General features: G+C 49.4%; 1 protein-coding gene across 5 annotated transcripts in view; it reads right to left on the reverse strand.

The window, feature by feature from the left end:
• SAMD11 (sterile alpha motif domain containing 11) overlaps nucleotides 1-23,273 on the reverse strand; it is a 215,997-nt gene that overhangs the window by 46,971 nt on the left and 145,753 nt on the right. For 4 of the 5 annotated variants that reach the window (XM_069241126.1, XM_069241125.1, XM_069241128.1 and 1 more), the window contains exons 6-7: nucleotides 7,051-7,143; nucleotides 1,692-1,853 (exon numbers count right to left, since the gene is read on the reverse strand). In XM_069241126.1, coding sequence (XP_069097227.1) covers nucleotides 1,692-1,853; nucleotides 7,051-7,143 — 255 coding nt within the window. The remainder of the gene's footprint in view (nucleotides 1-1,691; nucleotides 1,854-7,050; nucleotides 7,144-23,273) is intronic. The other variant, XM_069241127.1, reaches the window with a different exon arrangement.

The raw sequence follows: 23,273 nt of genomic DNA on the forward strand, positions 1-23,273 counted from the left end.
TTACTAGTAAAAAATAAGACAGAGCAAATTAATTATTTCATCCTCAAGAGGCTGACGGCTGATAACATAGAAATCATTGAGGTAAGCAATAAAAACACTGGCCTTTAACAGCAACAAAGTAGTAAGATGTTGCCCGTTTCGCACCCTAGCACCTACATAAAGCAATATACAATGGATTAAAAGAAACTATGCATCTTGCGAGGCTTGGAAGGGTCAGCCTCATAGCACCTCACACATGGAAACATCCCTCAGAAAGCACTGGGAATATGTAAATTACTCTAAGGGCCTCATTTAAAAGCCCTTTGCACCACCACTGTGTCATTTTTTTTGACGCAGCGGTGGAGCTAGCAGTGCATTACACTGCTCCATGTTAACAAACTGACACATTGGGCACAATGCGTCAGTTTGTAAAGCCCTGCATCACAGTATACCTGCACATCACATATGGCGTATGGAGGGTAGGCGTTCCCATGAAAAACGCCAAGTAAGACTGATGCAGTGAAATGTACAACTTTTCACTGCGTGATTCCAAGACGTCAATGCGTCAATATTTTACCGCCTGGTCAGACCAGGCTAAAAACGGATGCAGGGCCTTTTTCAATGGGACTCTCCTCGGATTGCTGAAGTTGCACTAGTTGATCGACGCAACTCCAGCAATGCGTCACGCATCTGTGAAAATATGCACCATGGAGCTCTGTATTGTAAATACAGCACATCCACAGCGTCATTAGGAGTTATGCGACAAGTGCAAGACTCTGACGCACTGATGATCATGCATCAGTTTCTTTTAAATGAAGCCCTAAGTTTTGACAGTGCCAATTTCTCGACTCCTCATAACAGTGCAACTGCTATATCTACCAAGGCTTGTTGCTGTGACAGGCGGTGCGATTCTTAAGATCTCAGAACCCTCTGCAGTATATTATCAAATAAAGAAAGAAGCCCCCTGGCCTTGCACACTCGGGAGGCCTCCCTGTACTTTCTGGAGAACCCAAAGAGAGGCCTATGGGATAGTTCAGTGTGTTGTGAGCACCCTTCAGGTATCTGGGTACACTGTAGGTCACAGGTTTAAATCATAATCAGATCACTCAGGGACCAACTTCCTTTCGCAAAGATCTGTTGGTAACATACGGTTTACAATCTCAGTAAAACAACTCAATGGATTAATGTATATGCTGAAGAGGTCTGTGCACATCGAGCAGGACACGTGTTCCTATCCCATTTAAGTGGACTAGTGTGCCTAAAAGAAACATTAAAATTATACAAAATAAGAAAAAAAAGCTGTGGCCACCTCTTCCTCGTCCAGAAAAGAAAATACGAGGGCTCTAGGTCATGACTTGTTCTAACCTATCCACAACTAAAAACATACAAAGCCTGTCTGTGGGATCTCTCCTTCCTCCCACCTCCTTCCAACCCCTTCATCACAGCAAAGATAACACATTGCAAAAAAGATAAATAAAAACACTATTAATGCGGGCCTGTCAAACATGATATCCACATATCATACATATACCTTAATTTATAACAGCTTTTCAGATTGGGCAGTTATCCGTTTAATCAAATGTGGATTGCCCTGTCTACGTCTCCAGCATAAGGCCACGGGTAAAATTCAAGGGACAAAAAGTAACACTTCTTAAGTTTAGGAGAACCCAGCCGTCCACCTCCCCTGGTTGTAGGGCCTGTGCCTCACTCACCTCCGTGGCTCGGGACGCCCATGCTGCTTGCCAGCTGGTAGAGGCGCTGCTGCTGCTCCTCGAAGCCCCCATGCTCGCTCAGGGCTGACATCATGCGCCTGTAGTGCTCCTCAGGGGTCATCTGTGTGCCAGGCTCCTCCAACAGGGGGGTGTGTGAGGTTTCTGGGGAACAAAAAAAGGAGAATTAAGCCAAGTGCAAAATAGGACATCAAAAAGTTAAAACATAAGTATTCTGCTGATAGTTTCTGCTTTTATTGTACTGCCACCTTCCCCTGACAGCTCATTTTGGGAGATAGCACCCCAGTGAGATCTATACTGGCAGGTGGGAACAGAGCTCACCCCCATAGGGCTGAGTGACTCTACGCCAGGGAACCCATGCTTGTCTGACCCTCCCCGCCTCCCTTGTGATTCCTAGCTCGCATCTCCCGAACCACAGGACCACAGCCAGGAAACCTAAGGCGTGACTGACGCATCACTTCCACTCCCGGTTTTGCTATGACCGAGGGCTACTTAGGGCAGGCCATCGCAACATCAGGACCGGAGTGAGGCACACCGTGACTGCACCATCAGATACAGCGTCGCCATTGCAGCCCTGTTGCCTTAGTACCCGGACCTCAGCCTTTAGCCTCATCTGCACAGCTTCTCTCCCTCCAGAGTCTGCACTCCTGCAGCAACTTACTGCTTCCAGCAGGCGTGCGGCCTCAGCTTGTCCCTTTTTGTCATCAAACTCTAGTAGGGATGGAAAGGGGTCTTGCTGGGCTTTCAATAGGTAAGTGTGCACACATTTCCCACGGGATAGGGCAAATTTAAACATGTGTATTCCTTTTGTGACCTGGGATCGCACCCTTTATTCAATTTCATTAAGAAGGCCAACGAAAAAGGCAGGGATTCTGTCACATCATACAGCTAGCCTCAATTTACCGACAAAAGTACAGGTAGGCAGCCTGCTGCCGAAGCTTAACTTGTAGCGGAACAAGAAGGCAATACATATTTTGTACCTGGATTTCACCCAGGGGTTTAGGATCCCAAACGCCAGGGTATTTCCCATCCCTTACTGTATAAACCAAATTTCAGTTCAATCACACAAAAGCGTAGTTAGAAAGAAAAAAGAAACTTCACAAAGAAACTTCAATAGGGAGGCTTGCTGGCTCCACCCTTTGAAAGGTTTGTTTGTTGCCCACTGTGCATTGTTTCCAAAAAAGAGCCTGGCCAGTTTAGACTGATTCATAATCTCTCAGGCCCAAAAAGGACATCAGTTAAAGATGCCGTAGCCTCACAAGTTTTCCTCAGTGAGATACACATCTGTAAACCATGCATTGGCAAGCACGAGGCTGTGAGCCTTCCTTGCCAAGGCTGACATTGAGTCAGCCTTCAGGCTTCTCCCTGTCCAACCAGAAGATTATTTCCTGCTGGGTGTTCAATATAAGAACATTTATCACTATGACATGTACATGCCACTGGATTGTATGGTCTCCTATATCTATTTCAAACAGTTCAATTCAGCCTTGGAGTTACTATTCACACGAAAGACTGGGTTTCAGGATGACAGTCATTACCCGGCTTTCTTCCCTTAATAGGGCGAACCGGTTTTACTTTATGCAGGCAAGCCTTAGGCGCTTTTGTTACTTTATGCTGGGATATGAGGGTTCTCCTCGCAGCTAAAAGATAGTTAACACATCTACCTACATTATTTTCCTGGGCATTGAAACTGACTGTGGCTGGCAAGTGTTGTCTCCCATCTCAGAAAGTGAGAAGCCACAACATCAATACAGTATTATCTCATAAAAAGTAACTCTACACCATTTTCAGGTGTTGGTGGGTCAGTTAAATTTTTCCCTTAGGATTATGCCCATGGCCCAATCTTTCTCCAGGTCTATTGCTAGGTCAAAGTCTGCTCTCACCCAGAAGCATCTTCACACTAGGTTGCCAACAGAGGTCGTAAAGGACTTAACAATTTGGCACAGTTTTCCAGACTAAAGATGCAGTTGTGTGGCCTTCCCCCCCATTTCCAACCAGTTCTAGATAGGTCTGTATATAGATGCAGCCATAAGTATTTGTTTTGGGCAGTACTAGATAACCAATGGTGTAGAGGGGTGTGGCTGCTATATTAGCAGGAATTGGGTGTGGCAATAAACATATATTAGCAATAACTATTTGGTAAGAAAGGTTCAAAAACAGGAGCCTCATCCTTTGGTCTGACAATATGTCAGCAATGAGGACATTAACTTGCAGGGAACCTTATGCGGGCTATTGGTAAGGTTACTGAAACACCTGTCATTATTTGCTTGGAACCTGGGGCCAGATTTATCATGGTTTTGTATCGCTCTTGCAAGGGCAACTCAAAACTCAAGTCAGATTGATTTATTTTACAGGGCTTGAAAAATCTGGAGAAACGCAAGGCAGCGCAAATCTTTGCCTTGCATTACACTATCTAGGGAGGCGTTCCATGGGTGGAATGTGGGTGTTCCCACACACCCAGCCCTGGATTTTGGCATGTTCCCAGATTTTACCATTAGAGGTAGACCTGGGAATGCGTCAAAATGCTATCCCTCCCCAGATGAGGCGTAATGATGAGAAATACCTTTATTTCTCCTTGTTTGTTCCTCTTTTTACGTGTGCTGCAGAATGCAGCACATGTAGAAAAGGACTCAAAGGGTTGTTTTTGTATATGAAAGTGTCCCTTCCTGCACAAAAACAATCCTGCCTACAACACAGGCACCCTAGCATCGTGACGCAAGACTGCCTGCGTTGGCGCTAGACTGCTAACTGAACCCCAGCGGACGAAGAGGACAGGAATACGCCATATATTGATTGACATAGTGCATTCCTACCCTCCTTCTTTCACACAGCGCAGCACAGTGAGAGTCTTGCTGTGTGAAAGTTGGATAAATATGGTCCTTAATGTGCTGCTTAAAGCCAGCCATTTTCCTGGAATTCACAACAATTCAGCTGATGCCTTCCATTGCTACAAGTTACAGTGTTTTTTGATTTTCCACCTGAATGTAGCACAGAAGATGACAGAATTAGAAGAAGCTCTGTGGAGGGCTTGTGTTCCGCATTGTCCACTACTTCAATTACTAAGCGCACACGTGTGGCATATGAATAAAGCGTTATTCAATTATGGGTCTTTTTTCAGGTACAGCATGTTGGTGACCCATTCTCAATTAAGTAACTCCGTCTTTTCTTGGGTGTAGTGCAGGAACAGGCAGGCGCGGCTCGCGGAAGGGAAAAGGGGCAGCGTGCGGGGGGGAGGGGTGCGTTGGTGCAAAACAAATATTAATATTTTTTTCTTAAATTACCTTTTTTCTGCTCCTCGACTAGAGCTGGACTGCAGGCACAGGCTCCCTGCCTGCCCTGCATCCGATCCTACCGGTGCTTTATGCTGCTGGCAGCATAAAAGCAGAGGTAGGATTGGACGGAGTGCCCAGCTAGAGTGGGAGCCTCTGCCTACGCTCTCCAACCCGGCAACGGGGTGCCAGGATGGAGAGAGCCCAATGAGCATGTGTGTTTGGCTGCCTGAGATAGCCGGGAGTGCTGTGCAGTCCCCTCCCGTCCTTCCCTGTCACGCGTGTGGCCCCACCCCTTTTATAGTAAAAACACAATAAACAAAGATGATTATGTTTTTACTATAAATGTTTTGCAGCTGCTGCTGCTGTTGCTAGCAAAGGGGCCACGGGGCCACCCCTGGGAACAGGGAAGTTTGGGGTCCTATGCCAGAGCACAAGTGTCAGTTTCTTTCAAACTGATAGGGGCGTGAGATGTGGGCCACAGGTCACTCAACGAGGCAGCACTGTTTTGAGATGCATTAGTGGTTGCCTTTTACAGCACTTTAGGGATTGGAGGATATAAGGGAACACTGGGCGTTGACATCTTAAAACAGGCCATTGAGAAAAAATGGCTGCAACCAAACTTGAGACTGGGGCCAGATCAAGCATGAGGCTGAACACGTTGAACAGCAGCCTCACGCAACACTGAACTCAGCCTCAGGAGCAATGAAGACTGGGACGGGATGTTGAGGACTCTTGGTCAAGGAGTAGCAGAACCGACCTGTCTCTTTTTGTTGCTCCCAAGAAATAGCTCGATATCTTCCCTGGACACGTGGTCTTTACTACATCTGCACCAGGTCCTTACACTGGAACAGCAGCAATACAAGAGCTTGCACGAGGATAGCACCAGGACATGCACCAGTTAACATTGGCTCTACATTATGACTGTGCCATTGACCATGACCATGGCCTTAAATAATCACAGATCCCGGAATCACACCGGACAGAAACAGCACCAGGGCCTGACTGGTTAGTGAGTTCATAGAGTGCCTGGTTACTACAAGGCATGTGCTTGGGCAGCACCAAGGCCCATTGATGTGTGTTGGGATAGTGCAGTGGGTAGACAATGGTGGCCCCTTGAAGAGCTAGGGCCCTGGGGTTCCTGTCTTGGTCCTCAAACACATCTTCTTCTCAACACATAATTCACCTCAGGTTCCTGGACAGGTTTCTGCCCCTGTGTGCCTCTACCAAGGAAGGCTCAGTCTAAAACCTCTGCCCAGACCACTCACACATTAACACCACACACTGCTACAGCTGCTAGACGAGGACACACACAACTCACTAATACTTCCAGCATTCAGCAACACCACATTTCCAAGGATAGCCAGCTGCCCACACATGCCAATCACTATTGATTCCATGATTCAGGAATGCGCCACGACCAAGGAAAGCCAACCACCTGCCCTGGACAAACACACATTACATACACTTCCAAGATGCAACAATAGCAGCCTACCAAGGAAAGCCAGCCATGTAAAAACAACTCGCCTACGCTTTTAAGAGTCAGCAATACTGTGGCAGACATGCACACATTGCTCTCCTACACTTACCGACATTCAGTAATACACCACCAACAAGTAAACCTAGCCTCAAACATACACACGTGCACACACGCCGTTCATCACAAAAACTCCTCCCCAAGATTTCACAACTCACTACTACCTTGGAAAGCCAGCACTGCTCACGCACCTACACTTTCTTTGAAAACTACCAAGCCCTAAAACCTCATCCCCACCAGCTAATGAGTGATTTCTCGACAGCCCTATGCACAACACTCACCTTCAACTCCCCTGGGTGCCCAAATCACAACCACACCCTCCCTCCAGCCCTGTGCAGGAGCGTTCCAATCAAAGGTGCAGCAGATGCAGTGACACCGGGGCCCATGAGTTGAGGGCCCTGAATCACCCTGATTAGTAGCTGTTTTACTACAAAAAAGTGGATGGGGCCCAACTTCATTCTCTGCATTAAGGTTCATGTCTCCCGGGCAATTCCACTGTCCTAGCGCCCTGAAGGGTGCACGCCCACACACTTACCCTTGGGGGAGTCGCTCCGGCTTTTCTTGCTCTCCAGGGCACACTCACTGTTGCTGCTGGGAGAACACACCCTCTTTTTACCTAAAAAATCATCTGGGAAAGAGAGGACACGGGTGAGAATTAGTGAAAATATTGCGGTGCACGCCGCCTGCAGAGAGATTTTAACGTCAATCTGCACAGTTCAGAAAAGGAAACGTAAAACCGCCGCGCTCTCCTCCCCTTTCTACATCAGCCCCCGCCCCACCGTCACAGGTTTTCAATGAAGTTGTCATCAAAGTATAAGACGTAGCCATAATGCATTCACATCAAATAATTATAGAACGTGAAATAAAAACCAGCTGAAAACCCCTTCTAGGGGCGAAAAATACCACCAAATTACCAGCTTAACCTTCCCTTAAATTATTTTGTGCCTGTGAGGCTCGCCTGCATGGTTGAGTTCGCACGGTGGTTCGGGGCTCACACGAATAGTTTGGGGGTTCATGCGAGAACCCTACTCATGATTTGGCATTTGCTGGCGACTTTTTGCACAATGGGTTCGCCTTACATTTAGGGGTTCAGGCATAGCACAAGGCTCGCCCGCGGGTTCGCCGTGAACTTCGAAAACAAGGTCTAGGTTTCGCGGCCAGGGGTTCACCCGCTTGCGCTGGTGACGCGTCCTGCTAGCGCCCCGCATCCTGCTAGCGCCCAGAAGGCGGAGGCTTCCTTACTTAGACTCATCCTTTGTTCTTCGCGGTTCTGCCGCTCCGAGGATTCAGGGGTGTTCATGCCGCGGTCCGGAGATGCTGCACCGCCGTGGAACAAGGACCCGGTAGTGTCCCGCCGAGCTCTCCGCCCGCCGCCTATCCAAGGAGTTCACCGGGATCCGCTCCGCTGTCTGTCCGAGGACCTTTCCGGGGTCGGATCCGCTGCTTTCTGACGACCTGACGGAGATCCGCCGCAGCCGCTCTGCCTGCCTCCCGGAGGACCTAGCTGGGGAGTGGGCGCCGCGCCGCGGTCTGACGGGGGAACTCACTGCGGTGCGCCCAGGAGCCGTGCTCGTGGTGAACTGGGATCACCCGTCGTCCGTCCGGAGCCTTCCCGCCTGCTCCGTCTGCTGCCACCGCGAGGCTCCACGACCGCCCGTGTGTGCGCTGCACAAATAACTGAAGGGAGATGCGAGAGTCCGCTCCCTGGCTGCGTGTGCGCTGCACTCACTGCAAGCGCGTGTGCACGGAACAAACAGACGATCGATGCAGTTTGTGCAAACGGTCTGCTACCTGTCTGTGTATGCTCTGCATGCTCACACTGCGTGTGCGCTGCATGCACTCACTGCATGCACGTGTGCACTGAACAAACAGGCAAGCGATGCAGTTAGTGCACAGGGCCTGTTACATGTCTGTGTATGCCCTGCATGCACTCACTGCAAGCGCGTGTGCACGGAACAAACAGACGATCGATGCAGTTTGTGCAAACGTTCTGCTACCTGTCTGTTTATGCTCTGCATGCTCACACTGCGTGTGCGCTGCATGCACTCACTGCATGCACGTGTGCACTGAACAAACAGGCGATCTTTGCAGTTAGTGCACAGTGTGTGTGACCGGTCTGTATATGGACTGCACTGACTGCATGCGCGTGTGCACTGAACAAACAGGCAAGCGATGCAGTTAGTGCACAGGGCCTGTTACATGTCTGTGTATGCCCTGCATGCACTCACTGCAAGCGCGTGTGCACTGAACAGACGATCGATGCAGTTTGTGCAAACGGTCTGTTACCTCTCTGTATGCTCTGCATGCTCACACTGCGTGTGCGCTGCATGCACTCACTGCATGCACGTGTGCACTGAACAAACAGGTGACCTTTGCAGTTAGTGCAGTGTATGTGCCCGGTCTGTATATGGAATGCACTCACTGCATGCGCGTGTGCACTGAACAATCAGTCAAGCGATGCAGTTAGTGCACAGGGTCTGTTACATGTCTGTGTATGCTCTGCATGCAGACACTGCAGTGTGCGCTGCATGCAATCACTGCAAGCGCGTGTGCACTTAACAAACAGGTGATGGATGCAGTTAGTGCCAACAATCTGTTACCTGTATGTGTATGCTCTGCATGCACTCACTGCATGCACGTGTGCACTGAACAAACAGGCGATCTTTGCAGTTAGTGCACAGTGTGTGTGACCGGTCTGTATATGGAATACACTCACTGCATGCGCGTGTGCACTAAACAAACAGGCAAGCAATGCAGTTAGTGCACAGGGCCTGTTACATGTCTGTGTATGCCCTGCATGCACTCACTGCAAGCGTGTGTGCACTGAACCGACGATCGATGCAGTTTGTGCAAACGGTCTGTTACCTGTCTGTGTATGCTCTGCATGCTCACACTGCATGTGCGCTGCATGCACTCACTGCATGCACGTGTGCACTGATCAAACGGGTGACCTTTGCAGTTAGTGCAGTGTATGTGACCGGTCTGTATATGGAATACACTCACTGCATGCGCGTGTGCACTGAACAATCAGTCAAGCGATGCAGTTATTGCACAGGGTCTGTTACATGTCTGTGTATGCTCTGCATGCAGACACTGCAAGCGCGTATGCACTTAACAAACAGGTGATGGATGCAGTTAGTGCCAACAATCTGTTACCTGTATGTGTATGTTCTGCATGCACTCACTGCATGCACGTGTGAACTGAACAAACAGGTGATCTTTGCAGTTAGTGCACAGTGTATGTGACCGGTCTGTATATGGAATGCACTCACTGCATGCGCATGTGCACTGAACAAACAGGCAAGCGATGCAGTTAGTGCACAGGGTCTGTTACATGTCTGTGTATGCTCTGAATGTAGACACTGCACTGTGCGCTGCATGCACTCACTGCATGAACGTGTGCACTGAACAAACAGGCGATCTTTGCAGTTAGTGCACAGTGTGTGTGACCGGTCTGTATATGGACTGCACTGACTGCATGCGCGTGTGCACTGAACAAACAGGCAAGCGATGCAGTTAGTGCACAGGGCCTGTTACATGTCTGTGTATGCCCTGCATGCACTCACTGCAAGCGCGTGTGCACTGAACAGACGATCGATGCAGTTTGTGCAAACGGTCTGTTACCTCTCTGTATGCTCTGCATGCTCACACTGCGTGTGTGCTGCATGCACTCACTGCATGCACGTGTGCACTGAACAAACAGGCGATCTTTGCAGTTAGTGCACAGTGTGTGTGACCGGTCTGTATATGGAATACACTCACTGCATGCGTGTGTGCACTAAACAAACAGGCAAGCAATGCAGTTAGTGCACAGGGCCTGTTACATGTCTGTGTATGCCCTGCATGCACTCACTGCAAGCGTGTGTGCACTGAACCGACGATCGATGCAGTTTGTGCAAACGGTCTGTTACCTGTCTGTGTATGCTCTGCATGCTCACACTGCATGTGCGCTGCATGCACTCACTGCATGCACGTGTGCACTGATCAAACGGGTGACCTTTGCAGTTAGTGCAGTGTATGTGACCGGTCTGTATATGGAATACACTCACTGCATGCGCGTGTGCACTGAACAATCAGTCAAGCGATGCAGTTATTGCACAGGGTCTGTTACATGTCTGTGTATGCTCTGCATGCAGACACTGCAAGCGCGTATGCACTTAACAAACAGGTGATGGATGCAGTTAGTGCCAACAATCTGTTACCTGTATGTGTATGTTCTGCATGCACTCACTGCATGCACGTGTGAACTGAACAAACAGGTGATCTTTGCAGTTAGTGCACAGTGTATGTGACCGGTCTGTATATGGAATGCACTCACTGCATGCGCATGTGCACTGAACAAACAGGCAAGCGATGCAGTTAGTGCACAGGGTCTGTTACATGTCTGTGTATGCTCTGAATGTAGACACTGCACTGTGCGCTGCATGCACTCACTGCAAGCACGTGTGCACTGAACAAACAGGCGATTGATGCAGTTAGTGCACAGTGTATGTGACCGATCTGTATATGGAATGCACTCACTGCATGCACGTGTGCACGGAACAAACAGGCAAGTGATGCAGTTAGTGCAAAGGGCCTGTGACCTGTCTGTGTATGATCTGTATGCACACAGTGTGTGCGCTGCATGCACTCAATGCATGCACGTGTGCACTGAACCAAAAGGTGATCTTTGCAGTTAGTGCAGTGTCAGTGACCTATCTGTATATGCTCTGTATGCACTCACTGCATGCGCGTGTGCACTTAAACAGGCAAGCGATGCAGTTAGTGCACAGGGCTGTGACCTGTCTGTGTATTATCTGTATGCACTCACTGTGTGTGCACTTCATGCACTCACTAGCGTGACCAGATTTTGAGAAGGGCTTTAGCCTTACTTTTATATATGGCCTGTCCCGTTTTTGCATAGCCTTGTAATGTGTGTACTCATATGTATAAATATCTATATCTATATCTAAATATATATATATATATAGATATATATATGTATATATAGATATATACATATAGATATATATATATATATATATGTATATATATATATATCTATATATATATATTATATATATATATATATATATATATGCGCTACAGTTGTAAATCTTGTAAATAAGTATACACACCCATTTACACACTATGGGGCATATTTAAGAAAAGTGTAGCTGCACCCAATGTAACGCTGCTTTCCTTGAGCCCTTTAGCGCCCCACTAACTCCACCACATATGCGCCATATTTAAAATACGGCACATGGTAGGGGCAATAGCATCAGAATTTATCTTGCTATTGATGTACTTACTGTTCAGAGTTTGCACCAAATTTTTGTTGCTAATCCTAAATAGTACATAGGTGCCCATTATAAATAATGATGTGCCCCCCTTTTAATGCCTTCTCCGTGCAGGTGTGAAAAATGACAAAAAATTATTTCTTTGCACCATTTCATCATCCCGCCCTAATGGGGGAACACCCCCCATTGCATAAATTATGCCTGGCGCAGGCATAATGTGGTGCAAGGGGTTACAAAGTGGAGCAATGCATGCACTGCACCACTTTGTAAATCTGGTGCGGCGATTTTGGCGGAGTTGGGCCACATTAGCATTAAAAGAAAATGACGAAAATAATGACACCAGTGTGGCACAAGGAGACGCTAAGTGCTCCGGATATGCCCTTCACTCCCTTCCCACTCCTCCCCACTTTGTATCTCTACTGAGAGCAGTCTCCACCTGTGTTGCCTGGCAGAAACAGACACAAATTATTTCAGACTATAGTGGTGCTTGTGGAAAGGAAAGCACACCTTGCATTTCTGACTGTCTGGAGAAACCTGGGAAATCTGGTCACCCTACTGCATGTGCGTGTGCACCAAACAAACAGGCAACAGATGCAGCTAGTACAAACGGTGTGTTCCCTGTCTGTGTGCACTGCATGCAATTGTGCACTTAACAAACAGGCATTCGGGGCAGTCGTCGCAAAGGGCCCGCGCCCTGGCTCATCGTAGGCTGCATGCACTCACTGCATGCATGTGTGAACTGAACAAACAGGCAATCGGTGCAGTTGGTGCAAAGGGTTCGCTCCCTGGGTGTGTGCGCTGCATGCACTCACAGCATGCTCGTGTCCTTCAAACGAACAGGCAATCGGTGCAGGAAGTGCAAACGGTCCATTACCTGACTGTGAGCTCTCTGCATGCACTCACTGGGTGTGCGTACACGCCCTCACCGAATGCGCCCTGAGTGCCTTCATTCACTCACTAGATCTGTCCCTCATGCGTTCACTGAATGTGCGTTTGATTTGCACAAGTAGGCACTACGTGCAATTAATGCAAACGGTCCGTTGAATGTCCGTGTGTGCTCTACATGCACTCACACAACGTGCGCTGTATGGACTCACTGCCACTGCATATGCCCTGTAATCCTTCCCTGGATGTGTGTGCGCGATGCTCAAAGAGGAAACTGTGCAGTGCCAACGTTCCTCTCCTTGCCCGTTTATTTTCTCTGCCTTCATCGACTCCCTGCCTGTGGGCGCAATATACACATTCACAGCCTATGTATCTGCACTGCACACATAATTATAGTGACAGATGGATCAGCGTGCGTGCACTGCAAAGATCGCTTGTTCACGCGCTACACTCAACGACTAGTGACTACGCTGCCCTGGCTTATTACCCATGTATACATGTGTGGCAGTATACTCACTCCCTTGTGTGCACACTGGACCTGCGGCCCGTGTTTGCACTGTACACACTACCTGTCCCTACCTTGTGCACTCAGCCTGTTTGCAGTATATTCGCTGCCTACTTTAGACAACAGACTCCAGTCTGAGTACAGGAGCCCTAACGATGCCGGCGGCAGGCTACGAATTAACAGGAACCCCTCAAACCCTCCATCCCCCACTGAATGGTTATCAGCATCCTCCATGATTTGTATGTGGATTGGGGGAGGGGACAAGGCCCGAAAGATGCAGTCAGAAGGACTGGGCCTGGAGGATGAGGAGGGAAACCTCCATTAACTGAGGGCGTGTTAGTGATTTGACCTCTCCTGAGCAAAGAGCTCAGAGCAGGCAGCTCAGCTGCACTGGAGTGGGAGGGGCAGACTCGGAGGTACCCCAGTCGCACCAACAGCAAGCGTGCCAGGGCCCCTTTTGCAAACAAGGGAAATAGATCCCTCTGGGCTGTAGTGAAATACAGCATAAAAAGGGATGAGTGACCCCCTTGGCCCTCTGAGGCTCTGCGCCACAGCAGCCGCTACATCATTGATAATTACGGCCATGAAAGACCGGAATAGTACTCTGTACTTACAGGCAGACAACACTCACAGGCAGCGAGAGGTCCAAAGGCACAGGCAACGCACAGGCAGAGAGAGGCCCCAAAGCACACACCACTCACAAGCAGAGAGAGGCCCCAAGGCACACACCACTCACAGACAGAGAGAAAACCCAAGGCACACACCTCACAGGCAGCGAGATGCCCCAGAGCGTACACCACTCACAGGCAGAGAGAGCCCAAGGCACACACCACTCACAGACAGAGAGAGAACCCAAGGCACACACCACTCACAGACAGATGGATGCCCCAGGGCATACACCACTCACAGGCAGAGAGAGAACCCAAGGCACACACACCACTCACAGACAGAGAGAGAACCCAAGGCACACACCACTCACAGACAGATAGATGCCCCAGGGCATACACCAGTCACAGGCAGAGAGAGAACCCAAGGCACACACCACTCACAGACAGAGAGATGCCCCAGGGCATACACCAGTCACAGGCAGAGAAAGATCCTAGGGCACACACCACTCACAGGCAAAGAGAGGTCTCAAGGCACACATTACTCAGAGGCATACAGCACTCACAAGCAGAGAGATGTCCCCAAGCACACACCACTCACAGGCAGAGAACGGTCCCAGGGCACACACCACTCACAGGCAGAGAGGTCCCAAGGCACACACCACTAACAGGCAGAGAGAGATATCCCATGGCACACACCTCACAGACAGAGAGGTCCCAAGGCATGCACTACTCCGGCAGAGAGAGAGGTCCTAGGGCACACACCATTCACAGGCAGAGAGGTCCCAAGGCACACACCACTAACAGGCAGAGAGAGATATCCCATGGCACACACCTCACAGGCAGAGAGGTCCCAAGGCATGCACTACTCCGGCAGAGAGAGATATCCCATGGCACACACCTCACAGGCAGAGAGAGAGGTCCCAAGGCACACACTACTCAAGCAGAGAGAGGGATGTCCCAGGGCACACACCACTCACAGGCAGAGAAGTCCCAAGGCACACACCACTAACAGGCAGACAGAGATATCCCATGGCACACACCTCACAGGCAGAGAGAGGTCCCAAGGCACACACTACTCAAGCAGAGAGAGATGTCCCAGGGCACACACCATTCACAGGCAGAGAGGTCCAGGGCACACACCACTCACAGGCAGAGAACGGTCCCAGGGCACACACCACTAACAGGCAGAGAGGTCCCAAGGCACACACCACTAACAGGCAGACAGAGATATCCCATGGCACACCCCTCACAGGCAGAGAGAGGTCCCAAGGCACACACTACTTAGGCAGAGAGAGAGGTCCTAGGGCACACACCATTCACAGGCAGAGAGAGGTCCAGGGCACACGCCACTCACAGGCATAGATAGGTCTCATAGCAGGCGTCACACATAGGCAAAGAGAGGTCCCAAGGCACACACCACTCACAGGCATACAACATTCACAGGCAGAGAGGTCCTACGCCACACACACCTTTCAGAGGCAGAGAGAGCCCAAAGACACATGCCAGTCCTTGGCACTCCCAATGGAGTAGTAGCGGCTTGCAGCACATACAGAAAGTAGAACATGCCTCTGTGGTTGTTTTTTTGCAGGAAGGTATCCTTTCTTGCAAAAAACGATCCTGCCTGCAGTGCAGGCACCCTTGCGCCATTTCACAAGGGTACATGCATTGGCACTATGCAGCCAAAATGGTGCCAGCTCAAGGAAAAGACAGGAATACATTGTGTAATGTTAAGTACGGCGCATTCCTGCCCTTTCACACAGCACACAAGGTAGTTTTCTGCTCTGTGTGAAAATTTGATAAATCTGCCCCTTAGTCTATTAACACATGAATAGATCTTAGCACACTTCAGACCCAAAACAGGGCGTCCTTGCAACTTGTTGGACGCTATAAATCCAGTGATACAATCAATATAATAAAATAAATATCTCCACAATAACAAAAAATAGAATAATTAGTTGCAGATTGTATTCGCGTTTATTCATGTATAAAAAGTTGCAAAACAAGAAGAAATAAATGGTAACATAACCAGATATAAAAATCCATACAAATCATCACGGAATGCACGAAAATCTGCACGATGCTCTTGCTGTCATCAGCATGGAGCAGCGCCACGAACCGCACCCCCGTCTACTAACCGCATCACTGCACCAGAGAATGTTGTGTACCCATGGCAAAAGGTTCCCATCATCAATGGTGCCCTCTTGGCTCAGCGAGTGCCACGCCCTACAGACCAATGGAAAGTGCTACTGACCATCAGTGCCACGAAGTAAGGATCAGACAGTACAGTGCGTCCCTGAAATCGAATGCTGCCAAAGACCATATTATATTCACCAGGAGCTGCAGGTGCCCACCTGCCCTTTAATCACTGCCCGTGTGTGCGCCATATTATTGTCCATAGGAGCAGCATCAAATTGTGAGTGATTTCACAAATATTGTCTATTAATTACACCCCAAAGTCTTTATAAATAGAGAATAGTACCTAAAGAGAGACTGGTGGCAAAGCCAATGTTTGCCACGCAATAAGGCTCATGGAAACTGCATTGTAAATCCCTGAGGGCTGTGTAGTAATACCCACACGAGCAGTGTTGAAATGCCCACAAGAAGGTAACCTTCAGTGTCAAGTGCCATGCCACATCGATGCCAGAGAGCATTATCGATAGGTGTGACAGAGTATTGTCCATGGGTGGTCCCACGTACAGTGATGAGTGCATGGCCATGTAAGCCAAGCTACTATTCGATGCCAGAGAGCATTATCGATAGGTGTCACAGAGTATTGTCTATGGGTGGTCCCACGTACAGTGATGAGTGCACGGCCATGTAAGCCAAGCTACTATTCAAGACAACCGCATAATATTGCCCACGAGAGCGCGCAGTCTCATGCACGGGTCGCCATAGCTTTCAACACTACATAAAGTTTAATATGATTCTGAAACAATGTGACCATCACTGAGCTTTACCAGATAATATTAAACATGGCTGTCACAAATTAGTTTCAATGCCACACAAGTGTTCGTAGTGTCAGTTAACACCGCCATTCTCTTTCCAGCAAACATCACCTATCAGTGCCAAATAGCAGGACTTAACAGTGCCACAGGGTGCTGCTTTTGAGTACCACATAATATAGAGTATCATTGTTTCAGAATACACGTCGACCAGTGCACATAACGTTATCCATCAGTGAGCTATAACATTAAACAGTGCCATAAAACAGCCCATGGGTGCCATCACATTACATCGTGCATCATTGCCGCTAAATATAGATGATCAGTTTCATGTAATATTCTCTATCAATAATAGACATCAGTGCCCTAAGTGACAGAAAACTAAATTCTGGATATTATCTTAGATCGTAGGGAACTCCCAAAGTCGCCTTTCTTCGTGTTAGAGTGAAGTCTGTGCTGCCCGAGGCCAGGTACACGGGGGTGCTTCGTGGTACACGGCTCACTGCTTGGCAGATAAGGGAGGGGCAAGACCCTATCCCCCCCCCCCCCCAAAGAGGTGGCAAAGTACAGCACGTGGAACAAAAACTTTTCAGAACACTATCGCAGCACTCTTCCTCCAGTACTCTGGGTTCCCTCAAGACGCTTGCCAGCTTAGGGTGGGTGTAATGGGCACAGTTAGCGTGTGGCGAACACTGTTAGAGTTAGGCTGCTTTATTATTCAATAGTTTGTCTTGATTTCACTCATATATTCCCAACAGCCGCTGAAAGCCTTACCTCACCCAACAAGCTTCTGACAGCAGCCGCCCCCCCCCCCCCCCCCCTTCCCCAGAGCCAGAACATCGACCATATACACATCGAGGTGCCTCCCTTAGCTCCCCTGCCGGACTAGTCATGGCCTCAACCATATACATATGTACACCCTACTTGGCACCCAGGATTCACAGCACCAATCATTTCAGTGCCGGTGCCACCTCCGGTCCCATGATCCAACAGGCCACAGCATCAATGCACATGTGAGTTTCTTCGACTGCCTGGACCCACAGACCACATGGACAACCCTGCACTGAAGGGGCTTTCGCCAAGTGCTTGGTGTGGGTACAAAATGTCGCTTACTCACAAGCAAGCCACAAATGCAAGCGTGTTCTCGAAGCTCGTATTCCTGGTGCTGGTTCTTTTGAAGCTCTGATGCCAGGTGCGGCCATTGGGCTCTCGCAACTGTTATGCCACGCGCTGGCACTTCGTGTTCAGGATCTCTGGCAATGGCAGCCGACGAGGTCGTGATTTAAGGCGGAGATGAGGACGGTTTTCACTTTCCTTGCCAAGCATGGCTCAGCAGCGGCGAGCCAGAGGCCTTGGGGCTTGGAGAGCAGAGCAGGATGGAGAGCAGGATGCGTCCTCTCAAGGCAGGTAGGGCACGCGCTGCCGTGCCGCCACTTCCGCGTCACGCAGACCCGGGCAACCAATGGAGAGCCGCGAGACTCTACAAACAGCCAGCATGGACGCTGCAGAGCTCCGCGTCCTGGATAGTAAACATGGGGCCGTCGCCTCGGGCGCCTTTGGTTTACAGCCAGGACGCCCTGGTGGGGCGGCCACTGCTGTCTTTGGCTTTCCGTCTGTTACGCAATGTTAAAGGCCTTGCAAAACGCCATTAGCGTGCGCTCACGCTGCTATGAGTTAATGGTAATAACGAAATATTTCCCACCAAATGGTAGTTTTACCCTTCCCAGGGGGGAAATAACGAACCATATCCACACACTGAGTGGAGCGTTTCCTTAGCTCTTGTGGTGGGTGCTAGTCTAGGAGGGTAGTATCTCCTTTTCTTCTGGTGATGGGAGCTTTTTCTGCGGTACAGAGGGAGTTTCTGACAAGACTCCAGGTTTGGTGTCTGCACGCCTGGAATTATTCTCTGTGTTGTTTGTACCACCAGTTGTGCTGATGGGCAGCAATGGTATTTATTTATGGGATAATGTGGGGCAAGACGCACGGGTGTGAGGATAGTTCGCACATGGAGTAGAGAGGTAGATGCAAACTATACTCATTGCCTAAACGTGCAAGGTTTGGCAATCTGGGTGCAAACTGTTTTGCACCTGAGTAAGCATTATAGGTAGCCAGGCCCGGCTCTAGGATTATTTGTTTGGGAAGGCCATGAAGAAGCATGGGTGGGCCATGAAAATGAATGGGTACTGGCAAAAAAAATCTATAAAATTATCTGATATTTTAGGGAATTGGCATCTGTTCGCTTTTTACATTTTTACCACAATATTCAGCACCATAGGAGCTACATATTTCGCTTTCTCTGATGTGCTTTGGGGAAGGGGAGGGAAGCTGTTTGTCAGATCTTTAAGATGCCGAACTTGGACTGCAGCAGGCTTCTCCTGGCCATATGCAGCAGCAGAAATGTTTCACTTTACAGCTTTTAATGTTTAAAAAAACCTTTAGCAGCTTTTTACTTTGTAAAGCATTGATGTTAAAAAAATATGATACAATAAAATAATAATCTTAATTTAGTTTTCAGGATATCCGTGCTGGTGATTTGTGCATCATAGCAGCAACTAAACTCTACTGACTTGGCACCTCTCCCCAGCCCTGAAAATGTCCAATGTCAATTGTGTTAATCATTAAAATAAACTATAAGGGAGAGCCCATGGGGATGCACGCCTATTTGAAAAATTAAAGTAAAAACCTTTTGTTTTTTTCAGTTCTAAATGGCCTTGGGTAGGCCGGGGTAATCCTTGGGCGGGCCTGGTCCACCTGGCCTACGCTCTAGAACCGGGCCTGTAGATAGCGCTGTTATTACGTACAGGCCCATCATTTTTCCCAGTACACATTTTGCAAGTAAAACTTGGCCTAATGCGTGTGTGCTAGATTCCAGGTTTTGCAGCTCAGAACGTGGAAACCATCTTCAGCTACGCATTATTGCCCATTCCGACTGCAGAGATGGGAACAGGAAGGTAATTCTGCGCTGGGGTTGGAACGCGGTGTTCACCTTGAGTGTCTGCCCTTTAACGCTGGCGCAGCCCCAAGCTTTTGGGTACTTTGCTGTTGGAGTTCACCAGGGAGGGCGTGTTTACCTGAGCAAAGGTCGCACAGTACCTGGAGGTTGGTACGGTGTCGGAGATAAGCCTGGAGGGGACAGCCTTGCCCGAGAGCGTTTCTGGTCTAGGGGTGCACAAAGGTGCATCTCTCCGGCGCACCGCACGCACCATGCTGACCTCACCCACACGCTTCTCCTGCGCTGTCTGCTCGGATCACTAAGGCACGAGGCCGGAAGCGGCAGGGTTTCATCCCGCGAATGGCTCTGTCCTGTGACGACAGAGCCAAAAATAGGAATAGCCCTAAGGACATCTGATGTAAAAAATATAAGTGCAAAAGCAGAACGAATATGAGCAGTCGGACACGGGGCATTACTCAGCAGAAATGTCAGGCACTGTCCAGGGGTTGGACTAGGGGCTCCTGGAAAAGTGTTGGACTTAACATTCAGTGAAGGACACCAGCTCAGCGAGGCCATTATTTTATTATTAAGACCCTGTGCTGCTCTCTCCCCTGACGCATTTCTCTAGTCCTTTGTCTAGAGTCCAATTTACACATTTTCTTTCCCTTATCCCCCAAATCTCTCGTCACCCAATAGCGTCCCATCTCTGCGCCCCCTCTTCTTCCTACACACTGTCTTGAGTTTTGAGCGCGAGTTGTCCCATGCCTGGTAGTATCTTTCTCACCTCATAATTGTTTCATTTTGGCATTCTGGGAGTTGTAGTTCTGAAACGCTATTCAAGTCCTCCTTGGTTTCCCGGGACTCCCTTTCCTGCTCTAGCTCTTCCCCTTCATCTGATCTTTGCCAGCCCTGATTTTCTCAAGAGCTCTCAAGTTTACCTGGTCTATACCACTTCGGCTTTTCGTTTCTGGGATTTTGGTTTGCATTCTGGGACCTTCAGTCCTGCTTCAATGAGTTAGGCTTGACAAGTCCCAGAATGCCATGCAAACATCTGGATTGCATGAGCTACTCAAGCATGGAGCAGGGTACCTTCAGAGTTTGGTGCTCACACCCTCCTCTTGTCTTCTGTTCCTCTGACACAGACAGGGCACCCCGAGGCTTAAAACGTCAAGTCTTTCTTTTAAGGTCTCTGACCCTTATAATGGACGTGGCTGAGGTCACGAGACAAATGGAGAGTCCAGTGCTAGAGAGGATCTTTGTACTTGCTAGGCCCTTGGAAGCCTGTAAATGTCGTTGCCAATCCAACCTCAATTCTAACCACATTGTTACAAATAAAAAAAGTGGGGTTTGATGTGATAAGGGGTGGAGGTGTCGTTAGGCGTGGGTGCTTCCTGAACACATGCGAGACTCCAAAGTAGTGCCACCAGAACACCGGGAGCTCCTTTAATATCTCCAGAGCCATCCTACACCCTAATTTTCCCTCTTCTTTCCTCATTGTGTATTAATAAGACCAGACTCGGTCCATTAATGACCAGCGTCCTCTGTGCAACTCACTCATTAATGACCGGCTGCTCTCTGCTACCCACTTCTCAGTGACAGACAGCTTTAAACCTCCTTCCTGACCTCCAGATACATTTATCTGGGGCCACGAAGGGCCAGGCAGGCTTCTCTGGTCCACATTATCGATGGATTACAGATAATTGCCTGCTTTGGGAACCTCTTTTCTGTGGGGTCTTTGAAAAATGAACCCATTGGGGGCTGGGGTGCTTGACCGGGCCGTCGCCACCGCGGTCTGTAGAAGGAGAGGAGGGGGCAGAGGGGGGCTGTACCCCAACTCTATCATTCCTAAGGGCCTAACCCCATAGCCTTGAACGTACCAGGACGGGGCACAGAAAAACAGATACTGCCACACATTAATTAGTCCAAATACCTTTCATTGCAAAGCAGCGTTATTTGCTGAAGTTGTTTAAATCTGATTTTGTATGCATGTGTGTATATATCTAAATATAAATATGTACACATACAAAGTCAGATGTAAACGTTTTAAGTAAATGTGTATATGTATATAAATGCATATACACACATACACACATTTATCTGTGGTCCAGTGTGTGGCCCTGCTTAAAGTTCGCTTCCAGAGACGTCACTGTATAAAAATGTATCCACACACACATGTATATTTAAATATAACCTTCGTTAATGTCCTCAGCACGTTCACCTGTAGTCCGGTGTATGCCCCTGCTTAAAGTTCACTTTTAGAGGCACCACTGGCTAGAGCCAGTAAGGGTCGGGGGGGGGGGCTGCAGATACAAAGACGCGGAGGACTGTAGAAGAGCAGACGGGGCTGGGGCGATGCAGCGGGCTGTAGAGGGTAGGTGAGGTACACCTAGCAGAGGCGAGGCAAGGTAAAGGACACGAGAAAGTGAACTCAGTACGGAGACGGGTGCTGAAGGGAAACCTAAGGCTGTGAATATGCTGGGTGCGGCCTTGCAGGGAAGTGCTGGGCCTGCAAGGGTCTGCGGAGTTGCAGGAGACCTGTGCAGCGTTGCAGGAGCGCATCGGATGTCTGTGGGTTTGGTGAGTGTCTGTGGCTGCTCTGTGAGATGCTGAGCCACGGCAGGCGCGGTACTGGAGCCCCATTGTGGGGGGCGTTAGGGAGAACTAAGAGATGAAGATGGCTGTGGCGCTCTGAGGGGCGCTGCAGTTGTAGAGTGCTTTGAGTCGGTGTCTGGCTGTGGGTGCGGGGGGCGGCAGCCTGTGTGGCACGAGAGCGCTGTGGGGAGCTGCTGTGGGCGGCTTTGGGCGCTTGCTGAGAGGTGAATATGGCTGCGGCGCTCTATGAGGTTTGCGCTCTGTGGGGGTGAGGACCGGGGAGGGGGGGCTTCTGCGGGGGCCCCCGCGGACGTGCAACGGCTCCGATCAATCCCCACATTAGAGCTGACAGAATGGTGCTAATAACTTATCGATCCGGTGTTCACCCCCGCGGGGCCGGAGCCAGCCATCGATTGGCTTCAGGGAGAGCTGAGGGAGCCGGATGAGAGGATTACAGGGAATATCATTGGACAGCGCCGAGTGAGAGCCTCGGTGAGCTACAGTAAGAGCTCTGGGCAGACAGCGCTGAGAAGGGGCAGGGGAGAGGAGGCAACAGACGAGGGGCATGGGGGAGGCAAGTAACAGCAGGGGGTGGAGAGAACATAGGATAAAATAGAAGCGCGGCAGGGGGGCAATGAAAAATAATGCCCCACCCCCCCGCCCCAGCAGACTGCAGTCAGGGCCCCCTACAGCTCTCGTATCTCGAAGATATTCAAGGTGGGTTTCAGTGGAGTGAGAGTGTTTGTGAAAGTGGAGGGCAGCGAGTCAGTGAAGGGAGCTGCCAGAGAGTGGATGGAGTGGCAATGAGTCGGTGAACATGGAATAGCAGTGAGTCGAAGATGGTGAAGTGATAGGTGGAGTGAGTGGCACTGAGCTGAGGACGTGGAGTGGCAGTAAGTCAGTGAATACTGAGTGACAAAGAATCCGTGATGTTAGAGTGGCAGTCAGTCTGTGAAAGAGGATTTGCAATGGATCAGTGACCGTCGGATTTGTAGTGAGTCGGTGAAAGGCTCGT

This window comes from Pleurodeles waltl, chromosome 6 (genome assembly GCF_031143425.1).
Source record: "Pleurodeles waltl isolate 20211129_DDA chromosome 6, aPleWal1.hap1.20221129, whole genome shotgun sequence".
Taxonomy (NCBI): domain Eukaryota; kingdom Metazoa; phylum Chordata; class Amphibia; order Caudata; family Salamandridae; genus Pleurodeles; species Pleurodeles waltl.